General features: G+C 36.8%; 1 protein-coding gene across 2 annotated transcripts in view; it reads left to right on the top strand.

Moving 5' to 3' along the window:
* odad2 (outer dynein arm docking complex subunit 2) overlaps positions 1-13,901 on the top strand; it is a 58,840-nt gene that overhangs the window by 20,061 nt on the left and 24,878 nt on the right. For both annotated transcript variants that reach the window (XM_082151727.1, XM_082151726.1), the window contains exons 10-13: positions 225-366; positions 10,115-10,261; positions 12,312-12,521; positions 13,383-13,616. In XM_082151727.1, the coding sequence (XP_082007853.1) occupies positions 225-366; positions 10,115-10,261; positions 12,312-12,521; positions 13,383-13,616 (733 nt within the window). The remainder of the gene's footprint in view (positions 1-224; positions 367-10,114; positions 10,262-12,311; positions 12,522-13,382; positions 13,617-13,901) is intronic.

Genomic DNA, 13,901 nt, shown 5'->3' with positions numbered 1-13,901 from the left:
CTTGCACCTGCTCCGACTCTCCTCCGATTTGATGTATTAAGCTCTATTTATTAGAGAAAGCACTTTTTCTATAATGTCCTGTTATGTATGGATAATTCTCGTTTCTATCCTGAGAAAATTCTGTGGGAGAGTACTTCTCACAGTGTGTGTCTGAGAGACATAAAATTGTTGGCCAGCTTGAATATTAATACGTCTAATAGGTGCGTGTGTGTGTGTGTGCATAGTAAAACCCCAGGAGCTGATGACTTCAGCGAGAGTTCATCAGAGGATGAGGAAGATGAGGAACAGCCCGAAAGACGTGCCGAGAACGCCACCGACCTGCCCTCGGAATACTGGCAGATCCAGAAACTAGTCAAATACTTAAAGGTAATAAAACACATTTTCTTGTATAAATGCACACACCAACATGCATCAATACCAGGGCTGTCATGATCTCAGATTTTCACTTCACGATTATCATGGGCAAAATAATTCACTATAAAAATACTATTGTGATATCTATGGAAATTTTAATTTACAAAAAATTATGCTATCAGTCACATTCATCTTTAACTTTTAATTTGTTTTTTCACAAAAAAAGGAATCACACTAAAAATATGTGTGTAGGGAGACCAAGAAAGAGTTTGTAACCATAACTGTACAAATACCTAGTAAAAGAACTGACTGCTGACTGGGGTGTCCAACACCCCTAATCTGTCCAAAATCGCATACTGTCTAGTAGGCACATTTGGTTGGAGATTTACTTATGTGACCATTACAAAAGTATGTTCTATATAGCATGAATAATGGGTAGTATGAATTAAATTCAGACATTTTATATCCGCCATGTTGTCACGGTCACATGACCTACCAGCATCAGTTGCATTGCTTCACTGCCGTTCACAATCCCATGGCTTCATGGGATAGTAAATTGTCGATCAAATGTGCACTTCAGAATCTTGGCAGAAGTAGTAGGTCAGCCAACAGTAACATTTCGCTTACTGTTTTTCGTATACTATGAATTTGGACATACTACTCTTTTGCTGTACTATTTTTGCATACTATATAGTATGGAAGTAGGCATATTTGGACAAAGTGAGTAGAGTGTCTTGCTATCATCTCCTCCGACAAGATTTGGTACTGTAGTAGTAGCTAAACACTGGCTGTGTCTGATATCGCCCCTATACCCTTAAATAAGGCACTAATTGAGGAAACAACAACTTGTAGTCATCTCCAAAATTATAGTGGACTTATTCAACCCCACAATACACCACAGTAATGAGTGTACAACCGATGTACGCTCAATGGCTAGAGAATACCCATAATGCACTGAGATTCGCACGCCAAATGAATTCCCACGTCTCGCCAGAAGATGTCACACGCAGCTGTACCCTCCATCCATCCATTTTCCTAACCGCTGGTCCAATGTGGGTACAGCGTAATTTCATACAGGTATAAATTCCTTTTTTATTATCAAATTGTATAATTAATGTTTATACAGTTTCCATGACAGAGTGCTCTTACTACTGGAGCTGCTAGTTTTGCAACGTTTAAAAAAATTTGCAAGGACAAACTATGCAAAAGCGGTAGCCCTTTCGTCACACTCAGTATTTCTCGTTTTCATTTACTCCTTCAAGTGAACTATATTTGTGGACTTATGTGGGGAATAGTGAATGAAGGGTATAGGGGTGATTGTGGACACAGCAACTGTGATTTAAATAATCTTCTTTTTCCTTTTTATGACAGTTGGCTACCAGCGTTTAGGTGCAATACTGCCACCTACTGTGTTGGAGTGTCAATCGGTTACTGATGCTGGATTATTTACAATATTATCATATGTGTAGTATGAACATGATTTCAATATTTCATTTTTTAAAACATCACTGTTATAGTCAATACATATAGTATATTGCGACACCCCTAGTCAATACATTAAAAAGTGGTTTACAAAGAACTATATTTGCTAAATTGATCTCACATTAACATGAGAATAAAATTCAAAGTAATTCAAGTAAAATATCTCCTTTTACAATAGCCTGTAGTAAATAATGTATAGAAGGCATAGGCCTACTGTAGATTAAAAGGGCACTGATGTTAAACACCAGAGGACACAGCATGTACAGATTTTTAAAAAGATGATCTTAAGTGTAGTGAGCAATAAATCATTTAAAGAAAAACATCCAAGTAAAGTTCAGCCGTAGGTAGATATTTTTAGCCCAGTAAAACACAGGATAATGAATGTGATTTTCCCTATGGGAGGTGCTCATCCTCTACCAAACGTCAGGAAAAAAAGCATTTGATAACAAAATCCTGTTTGATTTTGGAAAGCGTTTGGAAAGTAGATTTGTAAAGTTCGTTTTTTTTTTTTTTTTTTTTTGATTTGTGTGAGGTGTTTGGGGATGCGTTTGTTACAGTGCTGTTTTCAACTATAGACAGGATGTGTTTGTAACGTGCCCTTCCTAGCATTCTATCTGTCTGGAAACCACAGTTCTTATTTATGAGGGTTTGTCCAGTAGCGCTCTTATAATGTCATTACCATCAGAAGCCGAAACACAGTCCGTGCCAAACTAAATATCTGTTTTATTTTTGGAGTGAAGGTTCAGTTTTTCTCCTCCCCTCTGTCTTTTCTTCTGCTCTTTTCCAGGGTATAGACATGCGTTTGTATTTCTGGGAGATTACGCTTCTATAAGGTGATGCATGAATGATCGGACTTGTGTTTAATGGCTGTTTATCTAGGGATATTTTTGCAGTCTACATTACCTGAACTGTACATTTACATGTCTTCATGTTTGCCTTTCTGTACACATGTACGGAGGGCAGTTTGCACCAGTGACTACATCCTTTCATGATGTGTTAGTGCTATATTAATAAATCGTGCATGTCTTTAGACCGCAAAACATATTACACACACCAAACTCCATTCAGTTATTGCCTGGATGGGTCAAAGAACGAGCGCTGAGTATAACTGCACGTTCACACATTCACAGACGCACTTTGTAACTGCGTCAGTGTGTAGAGGAGGTGGCCACAGGCTGTTTGTCTCACCAGATTCGGCCCAACTGCCTCATTAGCTTGAATTAGAGAAACATGGCAGCCAAACAAAGTTGCATAGAAACATTTTCTCACCCTCTCCCTTCTTCCAATTACCCCATTCTGCTCCTTGTTAATCGCTTGCAAGTAAGTGAAATACTAGTGCTCTTATACATTGAAAAAGTGTGTGCAATTTTTGCCAATGTAATTAACTCAACTTTTTTTTATTGAGTCATTTTAACTTAAAGGTTGGAGTGTCTGTGTCTGCTCAGGAAATAAAGCCTAAATCTGGATCTCTCTCACTGCAGCGGCTTATGCCTCACTTACAGAGTTTCTCACAGAATAGAAGACTGAGAAATAATCTTTCAGAATAATAATGTGCACAAATAAAAGGCTTTAGATGTTTTAAAATGATCCTCTGCATGGATTACATTTACAGCTACAGTTTTGTTTGCATAGTGGCAGAAGTTGAAATTCCAGTCAGAATAGAACAGTTGTTTTTTGTAACCAGAGTAATGTCCACATCTTATGTCACATGGCCATTATGAGGTCTTGCTCCATCTACTGGACAAAGTGAGTACAAAATTGAATGTGTGTCAGGCCAAGCTGCTGGTATACCTCATCTCAGTCCTGTATGATGCAGTGAGCAAACAGATTTTTTTTCTGAATTTTCTGACTTTCTTTAGCCTTACAGAAATGAATAAAAATTATTATAAATGTTTGTTTTTTTAAAGGTGCACACTCAAATGTGATGGCCGATAGTATTATCACTATTATCTCTTTACCTCTATTACGGCCAATGTAACATTCACTACCGTTCAAAAGCTTAGAAAAACAAGTAAGGATGTTTTTGAAAGAAGTTTCTTATGCTTACCTAGGATGCATTATTTGATCAAAAACTGTAATATTGTGAAATATTATTACAATTTAAAATAACGGTTTTCAATTTTAATATATTTTAAAATGAAATTTATCCATGTGATAGTAAAGCTGAATTTTCAGCAGTCATTACTCTAGTCTTCAGTGTCACATGATCCTTCAGAAATCCTTCTGATATGCTGATTTGGGGCTCAAGAAACATTTATTATTATTATCAATGCTAAAAACAGTTGTGCTGCTTAATATTTTCTTTAAGCTGTATATTTTCTTTACATTTCTTTTCAGGATTCTTTGATGAATTGAATTTTGGTGAAAATTCTTAAATGTCTTTACTGTCACTTTTGTTCAAAGCAATGCATCCAATGCATTTAAAGTCATATTAAAATATTGATTATATTAATATTAAAAGTATTATTTTCTTTCAAAAATCTTATTGACCCAAGACTTTGAAACAGTTGTGTGATGAGTGTGATGATCAGTTTGTCAATAAAGTGGTATCATTAACCATAAGAGTCTTTACATAAAGAATGGCATAACATTATCTACAGCAGACACCCATCTGTCTGCTTTCACACAAATGGTTTGAGTGTGTGTGTGTGTGTGTGTATATATGCATGCAAGTAAAGGTGCTCGTAAAATACGCGGTGGATATGCTGTTTTGCATCAAGTTAATACTGTCCATTAAATCTGATATCTCTTTGCTCTTAAATCTAGACGAGGCGGCTCTGCTCTGTGGCTCTATGGCTCTCTTTGTGTAAATCATTTATACAGCTGTCTTTATCTAGCTCTGGAGAGCTGGCTGCTTAATTGAGGATAAATGATAATGATCAGACCTCAGTCAGCTTCTCTATAAATTAACTATAATGTGTATATCATACACAACACTCGTGCCAGAATGAACATTCACATTCTCTTTTCCTAATACCTCTTTGTTCTCGTTGACTCTGATACTTTCTTTCCTTTTTCTTTCTGCCCTCTCAATTTTCTCCCGAGCATCAGTACAGCTTTGTTTTATTCTTAAGTTTTATTTATATATCCATCCTCTCTGTTTGTCTTTTCCTCCTTTTTCCTTTCTGCTTTCATTCTCTGTCTCTGTGCTTCTGTGTTTTGCTCTTCAGGAGAATTTGTTAATTTTCTGAGCTCCATCTGCAATGGGCAGGATTTATGAATGCTGGCTCATTCTGCACAGTTTTGTGCTGAATGTTTTAAGTATTCTTTCCTCAGGATAGGTTTTTATGGTGACACGCAGCTTGTGCTGTCATTGTGACCTGCTTTCCTGCTCTGAAACAGAACTACAATCTATCTGCTCTTTCTGTATTTTTGTGACACCTAAATTATTTCAAATGCCACTAGACGTGGCTATTAATTGAAGGCAAATGATTTCAACAAGTGGAAAGCAATGCAAGAAGCTTTTTAGCCTTGATCACAGATGAATGTAAAGCTTTCTCGCCAACATTTGTCTGAAGACCTTTTGAGGTCTGAGGTGTTTTCTGGGCCTTGGAGATGTTTTGACATGTCCTGACATTTGAGCTTATTTCAGTTACTTAAAATATTTCCATGGCTAAAGGCTGATTACACTGTATTCAGCACAAACTACAATCATTTGTGAGTATCATGTATGTAAACGTTTGTATTTTTGAGAGAACATTTGTCTGCTTTGTGAAAATATTTGTAACCACTGAAATACATTTACATTTAACCATTTAGGAGACGCTTTTATCCAAAGCGACTTACAAATGAGGAGAATAATAGAATCAATCAAACAAACAATAGGGCAACAATATGCAAGTGCTGTGACTAGTCCCAGTTAGTCTAGCACAGTACACGTATATAATAATTTATATATAATAGTAAGTGTTAGTATTAGCCGTTTCTTGAAAATGGCTAAAGACTTCTCAGCTCGGGTTGAGTTAGGCATGTCATTCCACCAGCACTGAACAGTCAAGGTAACGGTCCATGAAAGATTTTGTGCCTCTTTGGGATGGCACCACAAGGCGCAGTTCATTTGCAGAATGCAAGCTTATGGAGGGAACATAGGTCTGAAGTAGTGAGTTGTGAGTAGGGGTGCTGAGCCAGTGGTTGATCTGCAACAAGGCTATAAAACACACACTGAACATTCACAAGACTTTTGAGAACTGGATCTTGTAGCCTAGTTTTTTTCACTACACAATGATATGAAATCATCCTGCCCACTTATTCACATAAAACAAGACCCTCCCCTAATGGGCCTATCAAGGTGGATGTGGCCGTGACCAAAATAAAGAATGCGAGGAGATTAAAATAATGTTTTTTTAAATTTTTTTTATTGTTTGTATTTTATTTACAAAAGAAAATAATCAAAATATACATAATGAAGGTCAAATGCACAAAGGCACAGCTTTTTTAAAGACAAGTATTCTCTGAGTTTCGGTTCATTTTTGTGACAGAGACAACAGAAAGTGCACCCTGTTTGTTTTCTTTATTTTACAATACTTTATTTTTGAATATTACGACTTTTGGACATACTACTCTTTTGCTGTACTGTTTTTTACATAATATTAGTTGTTTTAATGCTTTTGCAAAAGTCAGTGCACTATTTCATGCTTTTCTTCAGAAAGATCTTTTTTCTTTCCCATATTGCAGAACTGTGACTTTAAATCGACTTTAAACAGCCAGTACTCCAGTTTTCAGTGTCACATGATCCTTCTGAATCATTCTAATGTTTCAAAAACATAAAAAAAACCTTTGACTGATAGTGAATCAGTATATCACTTTATATATAGAGCTGTGCGATAATATAGTTTACATCTTGTGATGATACAAGCAGAGATCTCCGAGCAGAGATTTGCTATAGTAAAGTATAGAAACACGTAGGTATAGTGATATCAAATGATAAACCTGTCAGTCATCCATGTTCACAGCTTTTATCTGTGTGTGCATCTGTCCTGAACATCTCTCTTCACAGCACAGACTGAGAGAGGGCCCGTTAGAATCGAGACATAATAAAATACCTTCAGATGTTTTCTGATTTGTAAAGAATGTCTACTGCGTGTTGAGACCAAAGCTGCTAGAAAATGAAAGCATATGAACATTGGATTTGTTTTTCCCTGGTATCAGTACTAAATATAGCTTTGTGTTTTTACAAGATTCAGTGCTAACCCATCGAATGCTTTGAAGACGAAGTGAGTGGCAACTTGCAAGACAGAGAGTGCAGTGAAGTCACTGCTAGTTTTGGTTCACATTTAGTCCAGCCACTTAATATGGACAACACATGTGCCTCTTCCTCTCACTCTCACTTCTTTCTTCTTCTTACTTTCTGTCTCTGGCTCTCTATGACCATTTTTCTCACTTCTTATCACTCTCTCTCTGTCATCCCCTTCATCGCTCTCATTAGTTTCTCCATATCTGCCCACCCCTTAATTTCAAGTCTACATTAATTTCTCATAATTAGTCCTACTATATGTGCTTCCTCTCTTTCATCTGATGTTCTCCTCGTCTCACATCTATGTTCCTTGTTAAGTCTTTTTCCAGAACATATTCAACCAAGTTCTACTTACAATACATCGGCACCATATCTGTTATCATGGGCTCTCTATTTGGGAGACGCAAGGGAAAAGGTATTTTTGTACCTGCATCAGCAAATTTTTTGCTGAAATTTTAGGCAAACAAGTTTAAATCTACTTGTTACTGTACTTGTTTATTTACCTACTTGTTTTTTTTTATAATTTATTTACTAATTTACTTAATTTTATTATGACTGTCAATGATGCTCTGGAAATGTGACTCATTGTCTATCATTTTGCGAGCAACTGTTGATATAGAAAAATGCCACATCGTAATATTGAAAATATTTCCATTTTAAACCATGAAGGCTAGCCAGTGGATATCACACAAGTTATCAAGATATCAAGTTTATCTTTAAATGCACTAATAATTTAATAACACTGGTAAATAAAAATATATTTAAATGCATAACAAGTTTCAATATAATGAAATTATATAAAAGTATATTTTTGCTTACCAAAAATTCTTGTCAGGACATTCAGCAGTACATTTGAACCAAATTGTAAAGACACTAGAAGTAATTATGCATATAAATTGCATATAAAGAAGTCCTACTTAAATGGGTAAAAAAAAGCACTTTAAAGGCTGGGTAGGTGATACAGAATTTTTTTTGTCATGTTGATTGAAAGTCTCTTCACATCCTGATAGCAATCTTTAAGTGAAGTGAATGTATTTATATGTATATGTATCGTCTGTGTAAGAAGTAGGATCATAAAATGTTCGTCCAATCATTGATTTCGGTTCAAATGCGAAATGAATCGGCAACAGTCAGGTGGTACAGGTCAGTGCTCTTTAAGTTGTTTTTTGTTCATTATTATTGTAATGTTATGTGCTTTGAAACATGAGGAAGTTTAACAGCGTCTCTTGTGGCACTTTTGTTTGCTTCCTGCTGTACGCATTCATGTGTTTTGAAGGAGGTGTGGCTTTAGAGATGCTCTGAAGGGAGGGTGGGATCTTATGCTTTCAAAGCTAGCTCGCTATTGCTAGCCTTTCTGAAATTGCCTACCCTACCTTTAAAGTTCAACTTATTGCATTTAACATAAATTTAAATATATTTTAAACTATAACACATTTTCAGTTAATCATTAATAGCAGGCAGTTAACATGCTGAAAACATTGCTTTCAGTTTGAACTTAAGTACTGTATATTCTTGTAAAGTATATTAAATTCGTTATAAGTACCTTTGTTTTTTTTTGTTTTTTTATGCTTAAGTGAATTTTTTCACAAGGGACTACTCGGACTACTTTATACTACAAAACGGCATAGAATAGATTTGTGAATTGGGACACACTTTGTGTCAAGTAAACGAAGGGTGCTAGGCAGGCCTAATCATTGCATCTTATCTTTTGCTCATTTTATGAAAAAGAAACAGAAGTGTTTGTTCAATTTCCAGGAGATTGGACTTGAGTGTCACATTTCAAAGGTCTGTTGCACGAGCTGCATTACAGCAGCTTACATGCCACTTTGGGACCTACTGCATTGAGCACACGGCCAGCCTTGGAAAGAAAAGCTTCTCTTTGTTTGAATTCATAAGAGCTGCTCCATAAAAAAGGAGGAGAAAAACGAGGCATGTGTTTCTGGTGTTTTCTCTTGGGGAAAGCTGATCTTAGATCTGTGGTTTTGACCTAAACAAACAGCAATCTCCAAAGAATCCATAATTTGTTGATTAAAGATGATTAATAGTGTAGTATTTTTGCTGGATCTCCTGCTTTATTTATCTGTCACTCACCCTTCTGTTATTTCATTCCAGCCGATAAAGGACATGCCGTGAATGATATCAAAACCACAGTTGTCTCCGAAAGATGTATCTGTTAAGGAGTCTGGCACAACAAATGCCACATGTTTAGTTTGTTGTACTCACTACGTAGGCAACCTCTTGAGGAACGACGACGAGCCTAAAACACTGTGTGTGTGTGTATATAGCAACTGTCAAAACAGAGCTTTTTTTTTTTTTTTAAGGCCAATCCGTTATCATCTCCAACATTTCAGAGCTTGTTTTCTTTTAATTGCTAACTTAGGTCATTGTCTATGGTTTCAGGCAGCAGCACAGCAGTAGTCTGTATCAAAGGATCTCTCCCCACCCCTGTTTATAGTCACAATACCAGACACTTATACACAACATGTGCTCAACAAAATAAGACTTGAAGGGATGATGTGTGGGTGAAATGGGTCGAAAAAAGGGGTTCATGGAGAAATGAAGCTATTGATGCAAAAAAATATACTAGAATTAAGGTCCTTGCACACTGAGTACGAAATGTTCGTATGCGTTTTTTTGTATTCGTGATTCGGTGGCTCTGAATTGTCAAAACACCATTAAAAATGCTTGCTACGGATGCAAAAAACGAAAATCGAACCCGATCCAAATTTATTTATGATGGACGAAAGTTTCAGAGGCAGTGTGTAAGCGTGATTGACAAAACATGAGGTCGTATTTATTTTTTTAACGTGCGAAAATTTAGGACGTGTGCAAGGACCTTTACTATATGTGATGCAAAGGTAGGCGTGCACAACAGCCTTCATACAGATACAGATACATATACAGACAAAAACACGGGCATCTTCTGTCTAATGTCTGAGAGTTATACATGTTTTAGATTGTTGTTCAACTGTTTCTGATCGTCTGTCTGCGGGTTTGATTGAGCACCTTAATGTAATTGCTGCACATGTGTTTGTGTGTGAACAGGGGGCTAATCAGACTACCACATTGATTGTTTTGTGCTCTTTGAGAGACTTCAACCTGGTCCAGGAGATGTGTCAGCTGGCTATCAGAGATGTGGGGGGGCTGGAGGTTCTCATCAACCTGCTTGACACAGATGAGACCAGATGTAAAGTAAGTGCATCCAGACTCTGTTAATTAGGTCAGAAGTCACCATTTGACTCTGAGAAATGTTTATTTTTTTATCATTTATTTCATTTATTTTCAATATACACTACTGTTCAAAAGTGCGGGGATGGTACGATTTGTTTTCAAAAATTGTATTAAAAATATAGTAAAAACAGTAATATTGTGAAATATGATTATGATTTCACTTTTCTAACTTTAGTTAGTGTGTAATGTTGCTGTTTGAGCATAAACAACATCTGCAAAGTTACAATGTTCAAAGCAAAGGGAGATATTTGCTTTTAAAGAAACCGTTTTTTAAGGACTACAACAAACGGCTGGTAGGGACTACACGACATTCCTCCTGGATTAGTGACATCACAAACTCTAGAATTTACATAAACCCCGCCAAAAATCATGACAGAATATGCTAATCAATGACTAGAAGATAACTACACATAAGCTACATAAATTCATCAACTAACCATTCAGAAACGTCCTGTTGATTCTACATGTCACTTCTTCTCGAGTCTCTCCATCATTGTCCAGTTTGAACAAAAAGGGCTACAAGTTTTTGAAATTTTCAGTGCATGTCTGTGTGAGTGCAAGCTGTTGAAGCTCCGCCCCCTGTTCCGGGAGCAGCAGCTCTTTTGCATTTAAAGGAACAGACACAAAACGGTGCGTTTTTGCTCAACCTCAAAAAATGACAATTTTAACATGCTATATAAAAATATCTGTGGGGTATTTTGAGCTAAAACTTCACATACACACTCTGGGGTCATCAAAGACTTATTTTACATCTCGTGAAAAGGGCATTATACCCCCCTTTAAAATAAATGTACTGTCCTGAATAAGACATTTTACATAAAAGATGTTTACATATAGTTCACTAGACAAAATAAAAGTTGGATTTATAATTATCGTTACCGGGATGATCCATGGCTGATTTTCTTTTTTTTTCTGATGGTTGTTCACGAGTCCCTTGTTTGTCCTGAGCAGTTAAACTGCCCAATGTTCTTCAAAAAAATCCTCCAGGTCCTGCAAATTCTTTGGTTTTCCAGCATATTTTGCATATTTGAACCCTTTCTAGCAGTGACAGTATGATTTTGAGAACAATCTTTTCACGCTGAGGACAACTGAGGGACTCATATGACAACTATTACAAAAGGTGAAAACATTCACTGATGCTTCAGAAGGAAACAAAATGCATGAAAACTGTTGAACAGGATGAAGATGAGTAAATTTTTCTGATTTTGTTTAAAGATCATATTGTTTTCATTTAGTACTGCCCTTCAGAAGTTACAGAAGATACTTACATGTTTCCCAAATGACAAAATAAGTACAATTCAAAAAGTATACACCCCCTGGTTGTAAATGCATCGTGTTACATTCTGGAGCATCACAGAATGTAATTTATTCCTGTGATGGCAAAGCTGAATTTTCCCTTCTTCAGTGTCTAATGATTCTTTAGAAATCATACTAATATGCTGATCCAATTGATTTGTTGATCCTGTAACATTTCTTAGTTGTTCTGCCTAATATTTTTGTGGAAATATTCGCTGATGAATAGAAAGTTCAAAAGAAAATAATTTATTTGAAATATAAATCTTTTGTAATGTTATTACTGTCTTTACTGTCACTTATATTCTGTTTATGTATCCTTGCTGAATAGAAGTATACTTTCTTTTTTTAAAGTTCTAACCCCAACGTTTTGAACGATGGTGTATTTACATATTATTTTTCTTTTACTTTTTATACTTTAATATGCACACATGATAATACAATATACTGAGACACTGTGAGTGATTCCAACATTTATATATTGTCAAAATGACCATAATTACAAAATGATAACTATTTTAACAAAGTATTTAATTGTTAAATGTAACATGCATCAGGGTAACACTTAATATTATTTTTTAAAAAGCATATCAAACAGAAATGTGTTGAGGCCACTGGCATTTTTGTTCTCTTGAGTGTATCATTTCTACATGACGCAGCATTAGGTATATGAAGCAGTTATTCTTATAATGGATACTTTACTCTCCTTTGCGGTTAGATTGGTTCTCTGAAGATCTTGAAGGAGATCAGTTGTAACTCCCAGATTCGGCGAACCATCGCTGATTTGGGCGGTTTGCAGACCATGGTGTCTATCCTGGACTCCCCTGACAAAGAGCTGAAGAGCCTTGCTGCAGAGACCATCGCCAACGTCGCCAAGTTCAGACGGGCCCGCAGGACAGTCCGACAGCATGGTGGCATCAAGAAACTGGTGAGAAACATGAAGTCTGTGCTTATGCGTTTGTCAAAACAGGTTCCCCTTGATTAAGAACTCGCACAAGGAAAAGAGACAAAAGGTAGGATAATGTTGAGGGACAAGCAATAGAACGTGTATACCAGCCTCTATTTCTCCACTCACTCTTTCTTTCAGTCTGTTTCTCCCAATCATTTTCAATGCCAGCATCAAAGGGAGCACATTGCAGGTCAAAACAGATTGAATGTCGTTCTCCCCCTCATCCTGGCATGTGTGTTTATTGACAGAGTGACGCTCGGTATGATTAGGGCTCACGTGTTACTCTGCTCTGTATATTTACTCGGGGCCAGACTCGGACGTTCTCTATGTAGCTATCATAGATTAGTTACATTTAAAGTCCCAGACCACCTCTGAACAGCACGCGCGTGTAATGCTGTGTTAAAGTGGCCTTTCTGACTTGACAGCAGGGAAACATGAAATTTACTCTTTGAAGGATGTGGTCATTTGTAGATTTTGGTGTGACATAGTCTGAATTTTCAAGCCCTCTTAAGTAACAGCCAATCTTTGGCTGATGATGAATGTTTAGATGAATGTTGGCAGCTTCAGGGCAGGATATTGTATTCCACATCCTGCACTGAAGATGTCATAAAATACACCATGACCCCACTAATAACACATTCCTACTCGTTTTCACATGCCACGACTCTTCTACCTTAACGGGAGTGAAATGAAAACAATATAAAGCATCATAAGGAATAGAAATGTAATGTTAGCATGAAATCATGTGAGGCAGAGTGACAAATCTATTGCATTGTTTCAAAGTTCAAGCCCGGGAAAGTGCTTTAAAATGAGGCAATAAACTGAAGTTGTTTCTTGCAGGTGGAGTTGTTGGATTGCGTGCCTGATGGTGTTTCTCTGAGTAAGGAGCAGGAGAGAGATGTGGAGGTGGCGCGCTGTGGGGCTCTGGCTCTCTGGAGCTGCAGCAAGAGCACCTGGAACAAGGAAGCCATCCGCCAGGCCGGGGGTATCCCTCTGCTCGCTCGGCTGCTCAAATCACCGCAGAAGAACGTGCTCATCCCTGTGGTGGGAACATTGCAGGAGTGTGCTTCTGAGGTTTGCTCAAACTGTTCAAATCAGTTTTAGAATATGAGTTTAGCTATGTTTTGAATGCCCTATTGGTATTACAAAAAAAAAAACAGTACTAGTTTGTGTGCTGCACCAAAAACAGGGGCCGGATTCATGAAAATCTTCTCAAGATAAACGTTAAGAAGTTTGTTCGAATGTTCCTAAAAGTAATTCTTGAAAAATTCTTAAGTTGTTCTCAGATATTTTCTTAAGAACATCTAAAAAAAAATTCTTAAGAAGAAAATGAAAGTGCTTTGGTGTTTTGTGATCGAA

Source organism: Leuciscus leuciscus, assembly GCF_965113295.1.
Source record: "Leuciscus leuciscus genome assembly, chromosome: 21".
In the NCBI taxonomy this organism is placed as follows: Eukaryota; Metazoa; Chordata; class Actinopteri; order Cypriniformes; family Leuciscidae; genus Leuciscus; species Leuciscus leuciscus.
Note: the sequence above shows the minus strand (reverse complement) of the source record. Positions and strands in the feature narration are given on the sequence as shown.